The sequence below is a fragment of the Podarcis tiliguerta genome, assembly GCF_965153285.1.
Source record: "Podarcis tiliguerta genome assembly, chromosome: 14".
Lineage (NCBI taxonomy): Eukaryota > Metazoa > Chordata > Lepidosauria > Squamata > Lacertidae > Podarcis > Podarcis tiliguerta.
Genome location: NC_139547.1, coordinates 10,685,716 through 10,706,300, shown reverse-complemented (window position 1 = coordinate 10,706,300; position 20,585 = coordinate 10,685,716). Strand labels below are relative to the sequence as shown.

The window sequence follows — 20,585 nt, the reverse complement described above, 5'->3', positions numbered from 1 at the left end:
GCTTGTTGTTTTCTGGCTTTGTTGTCCTGTAAGTGACATGTGTTCATAGTTGTGGGAGGATATAAACACCAGCAGAGGCACAGCAGACCTTGAAGCCTCTTTAGTCCCCTTGGAATTCTCATTAAGGCAGTGGGAGGGAATACCGTATTTTTCGCTCTATAAGACACACCAGACCATAAGACGCACCTAGTTTTTGGAGGAGGAAAACAAGAAAAAAAAAATATTCTGCATCCCAGAAGCCACAACAGCAAGAGGGATCGCTGCGCAGCGAAAGCAGCAATCCCTCTTGCTGTTCTGGCTTATGGGATAGCTGCGCAGCCTGTATTCGCTCCATAAGACGCACACACATTTCCCCTTACGGTATGTGGCTCTCTAGGTATTGTTGGAACTGCTGCTCCCATAAGCCTCTGCCAGCAAGGGATGATGGGAGTTGAACATCTGAAGAACAGATCCTTGGTCAGCAATGAAAGTGTTAAGCACATACACACGCACACCTCCTCCTGTTTCTTTTACCCTTCTGGACACAGCAGCTTTTCCTGCTTTAAAAAAGTACCCCATGTTACACAAGTTACTTCAGTTGCAGATAACTCGTTTATTTATCATCAATCCTTATTTGTTTGCACAAAGTCGGCAGGGTACACCCCGGCCGGTTATTGAGCATTCATTCTGATTCGCGTGTGGGGAAGGTGATGCCACAAGTCACATCAAGCGATTGCCATTCCACACACTTCGTGCCTTTTTGAGTCACTTTCCTTTACAGCAAAAAAAAGAAAAAAGTGTTGTTTTGTTTTGTTAGTAGGTGTGTTGCACAAGATTGCCAAACCCACTTTAATCACATAACCAGAATTTCCTGGCATGTGATTTAATCCCACCTGCAAAAGAGCAACATCTGGAAGCATCTGCAAGCCTGCCCACGCTGTCTGATTTGGCCCTGCAAGAAAATAGGGAGTTTTTCGGCAGTATCCGGGCACGTAGAACAAAGCTTGAAGGTATCTGGCAAAATTCACCTGGCAGCACAATGTGACTCTGATTTGCCCATACATCCACAGCCCAGGTTTCTGATTTGATCACAAAAGATAATGTGATCTTACTGTGGGCCAGCTTCTACTGTTGACGAGCTTATTCACAGAGTTGCAGGCCCAGATGTCCGTCATGGCACCAGCCATAACCTGAATCCACCTGTTCTATTAATGGAAAAAGCAAGGCCGCTGAGAAATGCTCAAAAGGTTGAATTATCTGAATTGATCCCAGAGGCACGGAATTGCTCTAGGCAAGGAACGGACATCTGCTTGGTTGTCACAGAGCAGGCATGTTGCACCTACAAGCCTTCCAAGTGTGGTTTGATGAAAAAGTCCCGTTCTCCCTCACCAGTGGATATTGGTGGCTGGAAGCTGATGTCCAGTCCCATCTGGAGGGCCACAGGTTCCACATCCTGGAAGAGCACGGGAGTTGGGCTTTCCTGATTTCAGCTGCCATTTGTAGAGCTGTGATCATGGCACTGCTTTTGCTAAGGCAGGAGGGAAATGTACAGTCAAAGGTCTGTGTTGGTTTCCCAAGCCTGTGTGCATGCAGCTAATTCCATTTTAACGGCTTGAACACACAGCTGTTGGGAGTTCAGGAGTTCACATTTCAGCTGTTGAGAGCCGAAGTGTTGAGATTCTCTTGTGGGGACGAGCCAGGAACCTCTGCCACCCAAGGCCAGGAGAAACAGTCCTGTGGTGTTTTGTAAATCCTTTTTCGCATGTGCCACGTTCCCATCGAGGCAGAGGCATCACGGATCAGCTATGCTTGAATGGGACACATGCCTAGCAGTCTGCCACTACAAGCTATGCATATTTGGGCAAAGTATTTCGGATGTAGGGCAGAATGAATGCTGCTGGGAATTGTGGCAGCGCTGGCTTTCGCAGCAATGCAAGTTTGACGCTGAATACTCCTACCTCTGCCTCTTGCACAGTGTGCTGCTGAGGCATTTTTGCAACAAAGGCTGACTCTCCAGTGTGATTCTCCTGAAGGATAAAGGTGTTGTCTCGCCCAACCTTGACTCCCAGATGCTATGCTGCAACTTGGCAGTGTAGGGCAAACCACCTCACCAATATCTTAAAAAGTATTGATGTCCTCAAATGTCTGCAGTGCTTCAGCAAAGTTTTGGGTTGCCAAATATTAAAATGCAGGCAGTGTTTTTTGTTTTTTAAACTGAATCTCATAGCTGAAATTGCTTTGCCTTCCAGCCTGGTGATCCACAGGTCCCTTTGCCCCTCCATTTCTTTGCATGCTTAAAAGGTAAAGGTAAAGGGACCCTGACCGTTAGGTCCGGTCGCGGACGACTCTGGGGTTGCGGCGCTCATCTCGCTTTATTGGCTGAGGGAGCTGGCATACAGCTTCCAGGTCATGTAGCCAGCATGACTAAGCCGCTTCTGGCAAACCAGAGCAGCACATGGAAACGCCGTTTACCTTCCCGCTGGAGTGGTACCTATTTATCTACTTGCACTTTGACGTGCTTTCGAACTGCTAGGTTGGCAGGAGCAGGGACAGAACAATGGGAGCTCACCCCGTTGCGGGGATTCGAACCGTGACCTTTTGATCGGTAAGTCCTAGGCTCTGTGGTTTAACCCACAGCACCACCCGCGTCCCTTTGCATGCTTAGGATGCAGCAATTATGTTCTGCAGAAGAGAAATGGGAACAATGGGAACAATTGAGAAACCGTGGCCCTCCAGAGGTTACTGGACTCCATCAACCCCAGACAGCATGGCCAGTAGCCAGGTGTGATGAGAGTTGGGAGTCCAACACCTAGAAGGCTGCAGGTTCCCTATCTCTGTCTTAAAAGTACAAGTACACTGGTTTGACATATGACAACCTTCTGCAAGAATCTGAGATGGGTCCTTTGCCAAGCTACAAGCCTAGGAGAAGCCAGCCCATGTGACCAACTTCTAGTGAGGACTACGACAGAGCTGACTGATTCCTAAGCTGCCTGATTCTCCTGAGGACTTTTGGGGGGGCCTATCTGGTGCTCCCCCGCCAAACAGGAAAGCTGCCATCTGGGTATTTCCCGATTTGTCTGTACCAAACCCCCAGGCCTTGGCCTTGTGGCTTAATCAGCTTGGTTTTTGCTGGGGGAGAACTGTAGATTGCGACTTCTGAGGTTCCGCAATTGCAACGAGGGCAGATTAACAGCATCCTCTCCTCCTGCTAGTTCAGTGCCAAGCAGCTGCTGAGCTTTCTGACCCCATTCTGACTGAAAAGCTCCCGTGTTTGTGAAATTGCAACCTGGTAACATCTGCTGCCTCGCTGGGGCGGTGGGTGGGGAGGGGCTTGGCTGGATGGTGGAGCTGAGAAAGGGCTCAGGGCACTTAGCAATATTTCATAGAATTGTAGAGTCCCCTTCCAGGCTTATGTTTGAAGTGGAGAAGGTTTCCTCCAGATTATTCAGTGCCAGGGAAATGAATGTCCTCCACTATAAAGGGCAGCATGAGAATCTCTCCCCCCTCAAGTATTTCCATGTTTGTTCACAGAAATACTTCCATAATCCTCTTATTCTAGTTTAATCACTGCATAGTCTGTGGTAGCAATTGCAGAGATTAGAACTGTCACTCTGCTGTTTACTCGTTCTTTCAAAGGAAGGCTGCATTTGTGAGAGGAACCAGCCAAATATAAGGACTTGGCTGTGTATCACTTACATAGGGATGAGCGGGGAACCTTGGGCTGTCCTGGCATTTGTTGGACGTGAGCTCCCATCAGCCCCAGGTAGGGTGGCCAATGGTCCATCAACATTCTGGCTACTCCTCAGTTAAATAATCTGTTGCCTTTCAGCACGGTTACAATTCCAGATGTTGCTCAGCATTTGTCATGCTTAAGGGGTCTAGAAGCTCCCTTGTGTCTCTTGCTTCCCACAACCATTTACTGTCTAATATAGCAAAGCCTGACAGTTAAGAGAAGAGGAAGCTGCCCCTGGGCTGAAGAAGAAGAAGGATGCCTGCTGCTTGTTTTCTCAGGATGCTTATGAACCAGCCGTGTCCCTCCAGGGTCCCTGATCTGTGCCACTTTGTGTGTTGGCTACGGGGCATTTCCAGGGGGAATAGATTGCACTCGCTTCCTGTAGGGTGTAATACTGTTTCAAATAAAAACTCAACATTTTTCTTAAAATGCTAGAGCCAGACAAGCAGCTGTTTTTTCACTGTGCTGCAACACTTATGCTGTACAAACTAAGGTTAATAATGCTGGATGCTACCATCTCATATGTGAATGATACACATCTTAATCTCTTGCAGTCCCTTCTTGCCTTGAAGACCTTGCGGCAATTCAGCAGGATTCTGCAAAGCAAGGGCTTTGGTGCTTAAAGCATGAGGTGGGGGGGGGGGACCTCTCTGATTGTTACCAAATATCAGGGACCATTGTTGATTTCTCATTTTCCTTCCCTGATAAACCACTGTCTGTGTTTTTGGTTTCGGGGAGTGCCGTGTTAAAATGTTGATAGCGCACAATGCTAACACTGAGTTGAATCCAAGGTTTTTCATACTCAGAGACCAATTGCAATTAATGGGCATGACTAATTTAGGTCCAGGGACACGGGTGGCGCTGTGGGTAAAAAGCCTCAGCGCCTAGGGCTTGCTGATCGAAAGGTCGGCGGTTCGAATCCCCGCAGCGGGGTGCGCTCCCGTTGTTCGGTCCCAGCGCCTGCCAACCTAGCAGTTCGAAAGCACTCCCGGGTGCAAGTAGATAAATAGGGACCGCTTACTAGTGGGAAGGTAAACGGCGTTTCCGTGTGCGGCTCTGGCTCGCCAGAGCAGCGATGTCACGCTGGCCACGTGACCCGGAAGTGTCTCCGGACAGCGCTGGCCCCCGGCCTCTTGAGTGAGATGGGCGCACAACCCTAGAGTCTGTCAAGACTGGCCCATATGGGCAGGGGTACCTTTACCTTTAATTTAGGTCCATCCAGTTCCATGGGTCTGAGTAGAACTTGGCTGGATACAACCAATTGCTATTTTTCAGGCTTCGGCTCTCTCCCCGGGGTCTCTGTAACACCTTTTAAGTCTCAGTTTGAAAGCTCCCATGCACGAAACACTCCCTGGAAAGGCAGTCAGCTTAAAATGCCTCTTATCTCTTACCCTTAAGAGCCCCCCTCCCCTTTCACTGCCTCTGCATTCTGAGGTGCTAAAATCTCACAAGCACTGGGAGACTTGCCTCCCCCACTACCAAATGCTGCAGCAAAAAAACAGCACAAAAGCTGTGTGCACCCTTTTTAAAACCAGAAAAGTAACCTAAATGAAGGAAAGTGGAAACGAGAGTAAATGTATCAGGTAGCAGATACAGGGAAAGACCGGGCCCTGAAACTCTAGGCAGTTGAAGCCAGTCAGAGTACTGTACTACTGAGCTAGACAGATAATTTTCTTGGCCTACTATAAGGCTGGCTCCTATGTGCCTAATGCAGATAAAAAGGAAAACAGAACTGATCTGGGCATGGGGATGTTTGGTGTATGTATGTCATAAAGACAGCTGCTTTTCTGGGGTAGATAATGGCAAGAGGCTCTAGCTCAGTGCAAGGGCAGCTATTTTGCTTGCAGAATGTCCCACTCTCAGCTTCAGTCCCTTAGCATCTCTGCTGAAAAGTTGGGGTAGGGGGAGAGAAGGTGTTTAATGCTTCCTCTACTGTGCTGTTTTCCTGATTTAAATACCTTGCCCAGCGGCAACTGATGCCTTGGCGCAAAAGCTTGATGTCCTGGCTCCATCCATTGCGTATTCTTCAGCTTATGTGACATTTAAAGGCGAGAACAGCAGACAGACCAGGAAGGATTTTAAGAAACAAGTGTGCTCTATCATATAATGCTTTAGGTACTGCTAAGACTCATCTCTTTCCCTGCCCCATTTCCCCCTCTCTTTATGTCTTATGCCTCATTTCACCACACCCCAACTATGCTGCCGTGTGCAAGCAAATTTAGATTTAGCACAGTTAGAATGAACTGCAGAGAGGGTAGATTTCAGGGTGAAAATGTATGCCTGCCAATTATAACTACGAGCTTTCTCATGATTACAAATACAACACTAAATCTGCTGCAGCCCTTGCAATGTGGGGAATCTCTGGCCCTACAGTTCAAAAGCTGTGCTACAACATTTCAAAGTAACAAATGTGGGGACATCATCATTAATTAAAATAAACCATTAAAGCTCCACCTGAACAATAATAAAGTGGAAGAAAACTAGTGCAGCAGAAAATCTCCAGCATCAGTGAATAAAATTGTTTAAGTATTCATTCTGAAAGGTCTGGGCTAATAAAAATGCTCATCATTAAGCATGAATGTTTGCCACTCCAGCACCAGTATGAGCCTGCCTGTCCGTCTATCCAGAGACTCCTCTACCTTTTCCACAGCACACTATGTGCTGGTTCTTCTTGCTGCTGTCAATAACCACATCAGGATACTTCCAAAGGAAAGCATTGGGAGCACTGCAAGCCGTTTATTTTCCTTAGAGGTGTTCAGCAGTAAATGCTTAAATGGAAGTGTTTTATCATTCTTATGTACACAAGAGGGCAGTAAAATCCTCCACGTGCATGCAAAGGGGGGGGGGAATACCCTGAAGGGGGAACATCACAGCCAGGCTATCTTCCCCAACCTAGAAGCTGTTTCTTTGTTGTTTCCATTCTGCTGTCCAGTTTACCTAAAGAATTAGCAGTGCTGGAAAGTAGAGAAAGGTAGCTTGCTAGTGTGACAACTGGAGAACATGTCCCATTTGAGCTGCCCCTGGTTTTCTCCTGAAGGAGCTTGTGCTTCTGCAGTGCCAATGAGACACACTTTGCAACCTCACCCAGCTTATTCAGCAGCGACTATCTTTGCAGTAACTACAAACAATAAAAACACATGCCTATGGAGGGGGTGGGAATTGGGTGGGCTTCAATGAAATAAGCAAGATCTATAAAATGTTACCCATTGATTCTACCCTCCCCCCCACCAACTCTCTCTCTGGATCCTGCCCTCTGTCTCCTGCAAGTGATAACTTCCCACTTCATTATGAATGCCTTCTTTAGCATGGAGGCTGTGTCATCCTATCCCAAGCCTGCCACCACCCCAGCTTCTCCATATAGTTAAGTCTTCTGTAGTGGTGAGAAATTGTCCAAATAGCACAGGGAGATATAAGTTTGGTTTGTATCTTTTTCACGCAGCCTGCAAAAGTGCTTTAGCCTCTTTGTGGCTTTTCCAGCTCTAGCTGCTTTAGCTACCCTGTCCTACCAAAACGGGGTTATGCACAGATCAGAGGCAGCTGCTGAGTTATACCAAGTCAGATTGTTTCTCCAGGTATTGCCCACTGTGATGAGATCTGGCTTCCCAGAACCTGTCCCATCTCCTGTCACCCTGGAGACTCACTTTCTGCATGCAGTGTGTGTCCTTGACCACTGAATTGTGGTCCTTCTCCAAATCCTGCAAAGCAGGAAAGGGCCTTGATGTATTTGAACCAGCACATGCACAAAACATCCATATGTAAATAAGGAATTGTGAAGATATCTAAATGAGACTTGACAGACACTTCGCCTGAGATTGTCAGCATGTATGATAGGTGCACAGATAACAACAGCTGTAGCCAACTCCTCTATGATCTTCTGTACCGTTTGATTAGATGGCACAACTATCCATTTTTACCATTTCAAAAAGTTGCTGTGACCAAGTCAGGGCAAGAGGTTAGTGGAGCAGACCTCTGGCTTAATCAATAAACCAGATTAAGAGCTGGTGTTGTGTGGGTGCTTCAACTCCCTGCTCACTCATGCAGCTCACTGGCTGAACCTGGGTCTGTCCCTACCTGATCTCGGCCTGATCTACTTCACAGGGTTATTGTAAGAAAAAGTGGGGGGCGGGGGGGGGGAACACACCAGGCGTACAGCCTTGAATTTTTTTGCACTAAGAGCAACATAAAAACCCACATAAGTATCTAATTAAAACACAGCCCTTCCTCTCAATGGAGGAAACACAATGGTTAGGGTCCTGGCCATCCTTTTCCCTCTCCCCAGATGTTACATCAATATTCCATTAGAGATGGCCCCGGCTGCACCCAGAAAAGAGCAGGCCTTTGGCCTTAGCTCCAGTAGCTGTCCAGCAGGTTTTTCTGGCACTGCGAGTATGCTATAGATTTTTAAGGCTATCAAAATCACAATGCATGGATTACAGTGTTTACAGACTGGGCTTTAACAATCCATTCATGAAAAGTGGAATAGGCTAAGGGTTAAGAAAAGTGGTTGAGCAGTTTCCTGGGTGAAATTTTTCCACGATCAACATGACACTTTGAAAGATAAGCCTGCTGGTATGCCCAACCCCCTGTCCCACTCCAGAGGAAGAAAGGTGTGTAGATCAGAGGTCAGCAGAAAGCCTCCAGAGGTTTTGCCAAGGTATCGGCTGGAAAGCCAAGTGGGATTTTGACACTCCCAAACAGCAAAGTTGTTTCACTTATGTTGGTAGAAAGCCTTAGCTTTTCCTCTATTCCCCTGTGCAAGAAGTCTTTCTCCAGTTTCCTGAAAAGCTGCTCTGCAAGATTTTTTTAAAAAACGTGGGAAAACAACTCATTCCACACTTCATGCACACTGAAACTGCCTCTTCTGTATTTAGGACACATGCCACATATAACGGTTGCTATGAGATACCAACTACAGACAATTTGGGATTTTCAAATTAAAGGTTCTTTGAAAAGATGTTTTTCCCATTATGTCACTCTTTAGAGAGGAGGCATGTAAGTTTTTCGAACACCTACCAAATTGGGTGCAACCCAATGTACTAGTCAGCTAGGTTTATCCTTTATCAAAACAGGGCTGGCTGTAGCACACAGCCAGATTAGAGGGATACCTTGAGCGGCAGAATAGAGGCTTCCTGTTTCAATTTGGAGGTTATTGCTCATACCTTCCATATCTATATACAGCCCTTAAGCCAGCTGCATGTCTAAAACATGTGAGAGGTGCTTTCACACCTTCCCTTTCTAGCAGCCTCTTTGAGCGTTTCCACAACCTCCCTGAGCAACTTTTTCCATTGTTGATCTGTTTAAACGGTTAAGTTCTGAACACTGAAGGCTCCCACTGGCAAGGCATCATATGGCAAGCAGTGAGCAATCTTAACTGGATGCACCACTGCTTCCCTCTCTCCCCACCCACACATCACACCAACCTTTGTGGCTTATCTGACAAACAGTATATAAGCAGCTCCCATTTTACAAAAAGTGTTTGTCTTTCTCTTTCTACTTGTTGACGCCCTTGCTATTTTGAAATTGTTTACTTTTCTCCATATATAAAGAGAAGTAGTTTCACCTGAAGGCTACTGTACTAAACCAATCTAGGCATATTTACCTTGGAGAGAGTTCCGTCAAATATGGTAAGAACTACTTCTGAGCGAATGTGCATAGGACCACATTGCAAGTTTCCTAGTCTTCTGTAGTATGAAGGGAGAGATGGGAGAAAAAGAACCTTCCCCAATGCTCAGGATCATGTCCTGCAGCGTCAAGCATTTCAAAACAAACAGCTCAAAGTCACCTAAACCTTTCTTGGCTATTTCTTGTGAAAGTTTTATCCCACCACCATCACCTCTACTTACCTTCCTAGATGCTAAACTCCTGCTGCCCCTTCTTCAATCCCAAATAATTCCATTAGCAGCAACTGGAATCAAAGCAGAAAGCAGACATGTGGAGGAACATATAGCTATTTATTAAACTTTTATTAAGTCTTAATTTGTTCTGAACATCCTCCCTACTGCAAAAATGAATCATACTCTTTGCTTTCACTGTGATTCAGTTTTTTATGTTACACTACCGTTTCACAAATATTTTGACAGGCTGCTAGATAGGCTCCTTTTCTTTTGGGGTAACAAGAAACAAATGGAAGGGGTTCGAGTCTAATGACTTTGTTCTAGCCAGGCACAACAGCAGGTTGACAGCAGGTATGCACAGAGCAGTTGTTCTAGGGATGCTTGCTCCAAGACCTTCCTCCTCCTCCTTCCTGTTATGTATGTATCCTACACATCCCTTGCTTATTTAAGGGAGCTACGAGAACAAACGCCCCCATGATAAACCCCAACACAACTCTTTGAAGTGACAGTTCTCTTTATTTTTGGCTGCAGATTTTCCCAAACAGAGTAAAAGTCACCAGGCTTCATTACACATGTGCAATGAAAAAATGATTAAAGCTATTCTGCCCCAACAGTGCCATCACACACTTGAATAATTGAAGAACTTGTTTGCTGTGTTTCCTCGTGCAGCATTAGGAAATAGGATGTGCGGCTAAGGCATCATTCCTTGGTAAATAACAAAATAAATTAAAAGCTAGCAGGAAAAACAAAGGATACAGCCATTTGGGCTCCACCACCCACCAGGGTATGCTCTCTAACAGGATAGGTCCACTTACTTTTTTAAAGCAAAGCTGCATCTTTCACAGAAGGAAGCAATCCAATGTTACCCAGCAATAGAAGAGTTTCATATGCAGCTGAGGATAGTTCCCCTACCACCCCACTTATTGTTACTAGTGAAGAGTAGCTGCAAGCAGGAGACACATCAGGAGGACTAATGAATCCATTGCTTCCTTTTGTTACCAGTATGCTGCTTTTCTAAGTTGCAGATTCCCACAAGGCATAGAGCAGAATGAAGCAAGTTGCTGTGCACTTGCTGTTGTAGTGGAAATTAAAGCCAATCCATGCCCCTAATAAATACAAAATTGCTCTCATGCCCACCTGTTTTCATAAGTGTATCCAGAAATCCTTAGTTCTAGGAACTAGGTCCAGCTAAACACATCAAAGTGATGCAGCAAGTACTACTAGAAACTAAACAGCAGAAACTACCATATTTCTTGCCAGCAAGGTTTACAATAAAGAAATTCTTTGTCAACATACTGATGTGTACAGTTTTCTCAAGGTAGCCAAAACATTTGCTACAACAATCCTTATTCAGAAAAGCAGGAACAATATTTTGGGGAGTTCTGAAACAAGATGGTTGGTACCATTATAACATCTTATCTGACTTCTGATGGTTTCTGCATGAGTTTTGAAAGATGGTTGAAACAATTGAATAAAGGCAGAAATATACAATGTCACTGACATCACTGAAAATTGATCACACACAAATAATTTGGGAGTTGTGAGAATTTTTTGGGATATTGGAAGGGCCAAAGCCAGAACTGCCCAACACTTCAGGGAAAACATGTAACTTTCCTACAACTCAGCTCTATTCTGATCAGCAGCAGAATAAGGCAGTGCAGAAACACAGAGGTAAATACATTCTTTCTGTTGGGAAAACCCTATGTACAAGCTTCCCTCCCCTCAGGCACTGAGAGCAAGACAAGAACGACAATAATTGGAGATTGGCAGGTCACTTCTGGGACAGCTTAGCAATGAGTTCCTTCCATTCTTCTCTCTTGCCTGTTATGTAGGAGGGAGTAAGGAGCTGAAGCACTGGTTCCTGCTGTCCCCGGAAAAATTCCTGACACAGAGCTTCTGTGTTACAGATTACGTACATCCCACAGTCATAGCTATTCTGCTGGGCAGGGGCCTTCTCCTCTACAAAGGCAACTTTGCCTTTCTTGCCGAGAAAGACCTCCAAATTCCCTGCTACCCGTCTGGCATGGGCAGAGTTGCTCCTGGTGTGGGAATCATAGTGAGCAAAGCGGTTTTTGTCTTGGAAGTAAACTAGTAGGCTCCAGTGTGTGCCGCCAGCAGCCTGGCTGGAGTTGTCGTTGATGGCCAGGAACACTATTTTCTTGTGGAGGAGGTTCAAAGGCTCAAGAAATAGGGCCAGCTCCTCTTGGCTGCTTGTGCATTTGATGAACTGAGCCACCTCGGGGCCAACGAAGCACACTTGATCGGAGAAGTCTTGGAACTGGTCGCTGGCAAAGTACTCAAAGGCAAACCCGATGATGTGGTCGTTGAGCCAGCAGGGAGGATCCAGCAACAAGACATCTGATTGTCTCAGCAAACTGTCCATGTAACTTAGGACAACAGGGTCCATTCTATCCAGGCAGACTCACGGCACCCAGAGAAATACCAACGCCTAAAATAATCAAGGGTGAAAAGAACAGATTACTATTAAAATAGGTTGGGCTCTCCTCGTTGCTGAAGATGACCAACACAGTCATGGAATTGTGCCCGTTAACCTGCTGAGGGTCTTATTAGCCTCCCTACATGATTATGATCGCCACCAAACTCCCCCCCCCCCAAAAAAAAAGTTTTCGGGCACATGCAGAAGAGGAAGAAACAGCATTTAGTCTCCCTGAAGTAGGGAAAAGGTAAGAAACAGTGGGAGAAGAATCCCTTTCATACTCAAACCTGAGCATCTGCTTAAGTGGGACTGGATATGTGCTGTTAGGCATCCTTCTTATTAAAAGACCAGGGATTCTTTCCCCAACCATCATTTTTGTGGATGCTTGTAACTGATAAACATAAACAGGGGAACCAATTTGTTCAGCTACAACCAAAATAAAAGGGACAGGTTCACCTACAGTTGCCATATTTCAGCCTAATCTAACTTGCAGGGTTGTAGTGAGGGTAGAAAAGGACATGTATATCACTTAAGACTCTTTGGAGGAAAGGAGGAATATAAACTTTAATAAAATACATACCAGAATAACAGACCAAAGAAACAAGCCTAAGTATTGCAAATAAGGCCATGTAAAACTATGTAGGGGCATGGGTGGCGCTGTGATCTAAACCACTGAGCCTCTTGGGCTTGCCGACTGGAAGGTCAGCGGTTCGAATCCCCGCGACAGGGTGAGCTCCCGTTGCTCGGTCCCTGCTCCTGCCAACCTAGCAGTTCGAAAGCACATCAAAGTGCAAGTAGATAAATAGGTACTGCTCCGGCGGGAAGGTAAACGGTGTTTCTGTGCGCTGCTCTGGTTTCACCAGAAGCGGCTTAGTCATGCTGGCCACATGACCCAGAAAAAGTGTCTGCAGAAGCAGATAAATGCCGGTTCTCTAGGCCTTTAAAGCAAGATGAGCGCCATAACCCCAGAGTCGTTTGCAACTGGACTTAACTGTCAGGGGTCCTTTACCTTTACTGAACTACGTAAGGTACCACAATACACCACTATAAACAGTAACAACCCATTACAGTCCACGGGAGGGGATGAGGTGCAGCTTCTATTTTTAAGCCAATACTAGAATCTGCAAGGCTGTATATGTTTTGTGCCTAGTACCAGAGACACTACCTGTACACTTCCTCTAGATGGACAAAAAGGCAAAAGCAGGGGAAAAGTCACAGGTATCAAACCACTTTAAATTAAGTAGTTTTATGGCATAATTTACCAGCTAGATCTGAAGTAAGATATGATATAGTTGATGACACACTGATTGAAATACCAAAGCTTGCTTAAATAGAACACATCTACTTAGTCGATCATTAAGATGGCTCCTTTAAATGTCCAAAATTATTTTTAAAACACAAGAGGAAAGCCCATGGCACTATAGAATACACCCTAGCAAGTGATGGACTTATGATGCATGGTTTATTTAAAAACAGTTCCAGAGAACTTTCCTCCTTTCTTCTAACAAACCCACTAGGCAGCAGGAGAGAAAAATTCCACAACCGCCTTCTCTTCTATTCAATAGACTTTTTCAAGATTTGCCTTCAGGCTGCAACTAGACATTATGCCAGGCATGGGGCTGCTGCTGAAAATGACAGCCCCATGCAGAGTCTTCTCTCAAGAACATTTATGCACGCTTACAGATACCTTTCCTCCATTTCTTCAGTTCCTGCCAAAGCTGCCAGTTGTATGGTGCAGGAATGAGGAAATGGTGGCATGCTGCCATGTGTTAAATGTACCTAAGGAGTGCAGGACACATGGCTGCAGTTTTTAGCAACTGTCCTGTATCCAGTATAACTTCTAGTTCCATATTAACTGTGGCATCCAACATGCCCACGCTGCTTCTCTAAAGTGAACTGTCTTTCCAGATAAACTGGAAGGGATTCTCGAGTGCTCTCGTTATGAGGAAGCCCGGCAAGAGTGCAATAGGAAGTGAAAGCAGAAGTCAGGTAGGAAACAGTAATCTGATGTGCAGGGTGCTCCACGACAGGTGGTCTAACATCAACTGAACTTGAAAGCATATTTTTAATTAGTACTAATCAGCCCCAGATTAGCCCTGAAATCAGAGACTTGTAGAGTTCAACAGGGCTTACTGGTAAAATAAATGTAGCCGTGAAATTATTTGAGGCTTCATGTTCTGTAAATATCAACTTTTTATCACCCAGGATCTGGTCCAACCTTCTGAAAGCACAGCTTTCACACTGCAAACATTGTCCCTCTGGCATGACTCAGTGCAAACCAGGGAGCACCCACCCAATTCATCAGGAATGAACTCAAATGTGCTGGCTTATTTACTCATCAGGAAGGAAGTGGGACACTTTTAACTGCAGTATAAATGATTATGGGACAAAGAAAAGTCAAATTTACCCACTACTTCTTCAGATGAACCAGTGAACCTTGTCAAGCTTTGTTAGGTCAAAAATTAAGCAATATCCTTTTAAGATCTGAACAAGGAAACTAAAGTGATATACATGAAATATACTGGATGCATATACCAGTGGGAGGGAAGATCTCCAGGGAACCAGATTTTTTTTTTAACTCTTTTAAGTGTCTAGAATTTTCCACATTTGTCAAAATGAAATGTCTTACCAACCAATGCACAAGGCACTGATCATTCCAGTTGAGCGTTATCAAACATATAATAATAAGAGATAAGGGGAGCAGTTACAGTTGCCTAACACAACTTGTCACTCAGCCAGCTCTATTCTTAATCATCCTTGAGATTCAAAATAAGAAAAAAGGCAGGGCTGGTTCTGATGTTTATGGAATCATCCTTTGGCTGCAAAACATCTTTTAATACACGTGAGTAATCCTCAGAGTTTGCTAGCAGATAATACTGGAAACTACTGCTGGAGTCCCGAAGTGCTATGCCTTATGGAATCGTACACAAGGCTATCTATTCTCAATTCCCCCCTCCCAACCACTTGAAAATTGTGGAGGATCTTGGTGGATTACTCAATCATCTTTCTTAATGCTGAGTGTATATATTCACAGGTGAAAAACAACCGAAAGGAATCTCAGAGAAGGGGTGCTGACCTCACTGTTCTTTAACTCTCTTTGCAGGTGAGGATATGGGCTCCACTGCAAGTCCAAGTACCAGGTGGGTTAAAGGTCTCAGGCAGATGGCTGAGAGTTAATCCTGCAAAATTCCTCCTGTGCCTCTCCGCAGGAGCTCTTACACCAACTTGATCGCACTGTAGCTGTGCGCAGCTACTCAAAATCATCAGCAGAAACCCTGTTGCACCCTTAGCCACCAGGGATTCCATGGGTGGTTCATATCACATGACTTCACTTAACGCTGGGGTTTAGAACCGACCAGTGGGCCAAGGCAAGGAATAGCTAATGAGTTCAGATGCTGGCTAACTTATTGACATCTAGCTGTCGTCCCCGCCCCGCCCCCACTCCTGCAGACCACCTGAGTGGAGCTCGTGGACCACTGGTGGTTTACAAACTACAGCTTGAGAACCCCTGTTCTAAAGAAAGCTGAACAACCCATTTCATAAAAGAGGTTGTTTCCTAATTGCAGCCATAAGTGCAACTTTCAAGACAAGCTTTCAGTTTTCAAAAGTTCTTATTCTCCCAGAGACCAGGCATTTTGCACTAGGAGAGGAGAGGATCCCTTAATTCTACCACAGCTTGATTTTTGAACAAAATACTTCAGGAATATCTAATGGCAATGGTAGAGTACTTAATGTCTAAAAAGCGATAGGAAACAAAACCTTACCATTAATCCAAAATGTGACATTGTTGTTATTACTATCATTATAAATAAGATGTGAGATGCCTGCTTGCCACTACATACCAATGAAAGATAAACCACACACATTTTTAAAAGCATTATCAATGCTATGTGTGTCTTGGCTGTGAAAATTGATGAGGGACACTGAGCAATGTGTGACGATCCAGAAATAGAAACATGAAAGCAATTAAGTCTTCTATGGAAGCAAATATGTTGTCTTGGGCCAGGCCCCAAGAAACAATTATCAACCTTACCAGTCTTCACAATTAAATAATCTACCATTTTCCATGACGATTTGAAAGGGAATGTCCGGCACTGAATCCTAGAAGATTATGATTACAATCTCTTCTAATGTATGAGTAAACTTGAAAATGCCATTATAATCTATTCCTGTGTCAAGTGTGGTGAAGAAGTCAAGTCAAGGAAGTTATTAGAGGCAAGAAGACTTCCTTCAGAAAATGGAAATCTTCCCCAAATTAGAAGAATAATTGAACTACAAACATGCACCCGCAAAAAGGTAAGCAGGTAATTAAGGATACAAAAATAGAATTTGATGAATATATTGCTAAGATCATTAAGACCAACAATAAAAATTAGTTAAATACAACAGAAGCAGGAAACACTGGGGAGGTGCTTAGACTGCTGGACAAAAAGGAATTTAAAAGTTGTGCTGAAGGAGAATAAAGACATTGAAGAAAACCTGAATGAATTATTTGCCCCTGCCCTACATCTTGTGGAGGATGAAGGGCAGATACCTGTACCTGAACTGACCTTTTGCAGGACGCGAGGCTGAAGAACTTAGGCAAATAGTGACGACAAAATAAATGAACTTCTAAACCTTATTGACAAATTAAAAATTAACAGGAATGACTCCTGGAATTTTGTCTTTTAACACTTGCTTATAAATGACTTACAATTAGGGATGATCAGTAATGTAGCCAAGTTTGCTGACAACAGATTTTTAAAAATAAAAAGAGATTGCAGATTGCCCCTAAAGGACCTTTCCAATTTGGATGAATAGGCAATAACATGGCAAATAAGTTTCAATATAAAGTTAAGTGTAAAATGATACCCACTGGGTCAAAAAGCTCCAGTTTCACATACATGCTGATGGAGTCTGACCTGGTGATGACTGGCCAGGAAAGGGATCTTGGTCATGTGGAGAGTCCAAAGAAAAAAATGCACCAGTGAGCAGCAGCTATGAAAAAGGTTAATTCCAGCCTAGGGATTATTATGAAATGAATAAAAAACCAAACTGCCAATATTGTAATGCAATACAACTATGTCTCAAAAAAGGCTATTGTAGATCTGGGAAAGATGCAGAAAAAGGCAACCAAGATAAAATGGGAGGTGGAGCAATTCCTTTATGAGGAAATGAATATTTTGGGGGTTTTAGGTCAGAAGAAAGGTGAGAAAGGAAGAAAAATGTTAGAGATGTGAAATTATGCATGGTGTGGAAAATGTATAGTTCTTCTCTGTCTCATGATAGGAGATTCAGGTTAGACGGAAGGAAGGAAACCACTTAGAGGTTTTCTTACAATCAAGTGTTATGTACATTTTGTTAAAGAAAAATAAGTACTACTTCACACAGCACACAGTTAACCTATAGAATTTGCGGCCACAAGATATGCTGACGGCCAATGGCCACAAACTTCAAAATTTAACCACCAGGCCTTGAACAGCTACAGAATTAATCTGCATTCTGTTCTTTGCTTAAACACCTGCAAACTCATGTTTACAGCAATGCAGTAGTTTTTCAGTTTTCTCCCAGAGCACATAACTGGCAGTCTTTTGCATACATTTATTCCCAAAAGCAAAGAAGCACTGCTCGTTCTATTAGCTGTTACTTGAAACCTCTTGACAGTGACTCACCATATAAATCCCACATCTAAAGAAAATCCTTGTTAAACACCAACTCAGTTTCCTGGGAGATGTGACAAAGCATATGGTATATGCTATAGAACGGAGAGGAAATGGAGCCTACAATTAGCAAGGGGGAAAGCATGCCAGGGGCTTTTTTTAGGCCCAGCAAGTTTCCTACATGATGGCAAGGTAGAAATTTTATTGTCGATACCCAAAAATGAGCCTGGAACCTTCTCCAAACAAATCTTAGTCTCAAACACTGAGCTGTGGCCTCTTTCCTAACAGGTAGTTCTTACAATACTTCTGAAAGATGCTCAGGCCACACTCCCTCAGAAAACACAAGTTGATAGTCTGAGGGTGTTAGCAGGTCTACCTTTGTCTTTGGAGACTAAAGTATATTCTATGGCATGAAGTACCTTCTTAAGTTGGGTTGAAAACACCAGTCATGGCCCTCGGGGACAGAGACAGCCTGGCCACAGTTAGCCAAACTTTGGTAGCATCTCATTTGGACTACCATAATGAGCTGCCCTTGAAGACTGCTCAGAGACTGCAGATGGTTGAAAATGTGATGGCTAAGATTGCTAAGTAGGGCCAACAGAAGGGAACATACCCCTCCAGTTTCAAAATGACGATATTTGCTCCCAGTCTGTTTCCATGAACAATCTAAAGTGCTGGTTTTAACCTTTTTCAGAGAGGTAATTATATTTGTTGGTTGCAGCAACAAAAAGGAAAAAATAAGTATTGTGACACCTCAGAGATTTAACAGATTTTATTACAGCATATGCTTTTGTAAGGACTAAAGGCCACTTCCTCAGTGAAAGTGCCGCAAGACTCTTTGAGGTTCAAACCTATTCCAACTCTGTAAGTTAAGATGGGTGGTGAATGCAGACATGACACCAGAGGAAGAAAAGCTCTGTTTTTCAGCGCTCTTTTTCAAATTTTGTATATAATACCATATTATATACAAAATTTGAAAAAGAGCGCTGAAAAACAGAGCTTTTCTTCCTCTGGTGTAAACAGAGCTTTTCTTCCTCTGGTGTAAAACAGAGCTTTTCTTCCTCTGGTGTCATGTCTGCATTCACCACCCATCTTAACTTACAGAGTTAACCACCAAGGGAATATGGCCCAACTCAGCAGAGCTTACTTCTGGATGTAACACAACCCTATAGGTGGTTGCTCAGATTAGTCTGTCACAGAAAAATACAAACCAAAAGTATTGTGTCACTTAAAGATTAAAATATTTATTATGGTACAAGTTTATACCACAACAAACTATTAACATGAAAAATGGGTGCTTCTCTCCTCTTCAATCCCGCTGCTTGTTTACTGTTAAAAAACAAAACAAAACAAAACAAAACAAAACAAACCTTAAAATGCCAATAGATTTATTGTGGCCTGTCAAGAGCATTTATATGCCATAAGAAGCTAATATCTAAGGACGTGATGCTAGTTATACGTCCTAGAGAGCAATGTGTAAGATTGCATTGCTAATTTCATAAGTGGGCCAACTTGTTTATATGTTTTTACTTGCATCTTTTTGTGCATTGCCAAATGCAATTATGTGCCATAATGTGTGACTTTCTTTAATGTCTCCTAAGCATGGCTTCTTATGTTAGCTTCAGTTTATTTAAGAAATGTACTGAGTTGCAAGAGGTGCAGAAAATAACCAAAAATATATAGGGGCTGGAGCACCTCCCCTATTAGGAACAAGCACAATTTTTGGGGCCTTTTTCTATAGAAAAAAAAAATGCAAATACGGAAGGACATGATCAAAAATTACACAAATCACTGCCACTAGAAGTAGTTAAACAAATTAATGAAGGGAATAAGTTTGTCAAGAGCTACTAATGATAGCTATACAGAAGCTCCATTGTTTGGGAACGCAACCAGGAGAGGGCTATGCTTTTCTGCACATGCAAAAAATGGTCCTGTTTAGATAAGCCTATCAAGATGCTTAGAAAGTTGAGGTAATTTTAAATCTGTTTCAGCATTTTAACTTTTGTATGCTCTAAAGCAGGGTTATGAAGTTTCTTGATTTTGCTGCTTTATCTTTTGCAAACCGCTCTGGAAGTGGAGTCAAGCGGCCTTTGACTGGATCTGGTACAGCGATTCCTAGGTACATGGCCTGCACCAAAGCTAAAGCATCGCAGCAGCAACTAGGTAACATCACCACCACAAAATCCAATTGAAATGCAGACTGGCTGCGGCTACTTATGCACTGATATCTACGTAATGAACATTAAAAATACAGTTTCGTTATTGGCGGACATGAATCTATTCGTGCAGGTTTCTGGAATGATTAAGTCAAACTTTATTTCATTTTGGAAACCAGCATCCTGGAGGCCAGGGGATCAAGTTCTGGCAGCGAAAGGCCACCCGCCCCCCCCCGCCCGGCTGAGCGCAGGCTGCGACCACCGACCACGGTCCCTGACACCGAGGGACGGAGGGAAGCGCTGCCCAGAGGCCGGCGGGGGGAGGGGGCCCTCGCGACCCACCGCCGACCAGCTCTATCTCTATCGTCCTCCTCCTCCTCCTCCATAACATTCTACCCCCGAGGCAGTATAACTCCACACGCGGCGGCGCTGCCGTCGTTCCCCACTGACACACCTCACGGAGGAAGAAGACCTTACCTGGCGCCGGCCTCATTCTCCTCACGACGCTCTCGCGGTGGCTGCGGGCGGCCGTAAAGCGCGGCGGGCTTAGCAACCCAAGGGCTGTCAAACAGGAAAGCAACTTCCCCTTCCCTTTCCTCCCCGCGCTCCCTTTCCGCGCGGTAGTGGCAAAAGGAAAGGGGAGCTCATTCACATACGGGACCAATGTGCCCCAGACTGTGGTGGTGGTGAGGGGGGAGTGGGAGGCGCAGCTGCTCCGGCTGTTGCCGCCCGTGCGCCCCCTCCCTCGCTCGCCCGCCTTCGAGGTGCGTGGGCGGGGCTTAGCGAGCGGGTTGGGCTGGGGCGCGG

General features: G+C 44.4%; 1 protein-coding gene and 1 long non-coding RNA gene across 2 annotated transcripts; one reads left to right on the top strand and one right to left on the bottom strand.

Annotated features, from left to right (window-relative positions):
- The first annotated feature begins 2,394 nt into the window (after window positions 1–2,394).
- On the top strand, window positions 2,395–9,493 carry LOC310663941. Its single transcript, XR_014504700.1, has 2 exons — window positions 2,395–4,553; window positions 4,925–9,493. It is a non-coding gene; the product is annotated as an uncharacterized lncRNA (long non-coding RNA).
- Window positions 9,494–9,644: 151 nt separating this feature from the next.
- Window positions 9,645–20,561, bottom strand: SENP8 (SUMO peptidase family member, NEDD8 specific). The gene is made up of 2 exons (XM_083412332.1): window positions 20,256–20,561; window positions 9,645–11,995 (listed from the first exon to the last, which is right to left on the bottom strand). Exon 2 carries the CDS (start codon window positions 11,951–11,953, stop codon window positions 11,318–11,320), a length of 636 nt encoding a protein of 211 aa, XP_083268458.1. The 5' UTR covers window positions 11,954–11,995; window positions 20,256–20,561; the 3' UTR covers window positions 9,645–11,317.
- Between the last annotated feature and the right edge of the window lie 24 nt (window positions 20,562–20,585).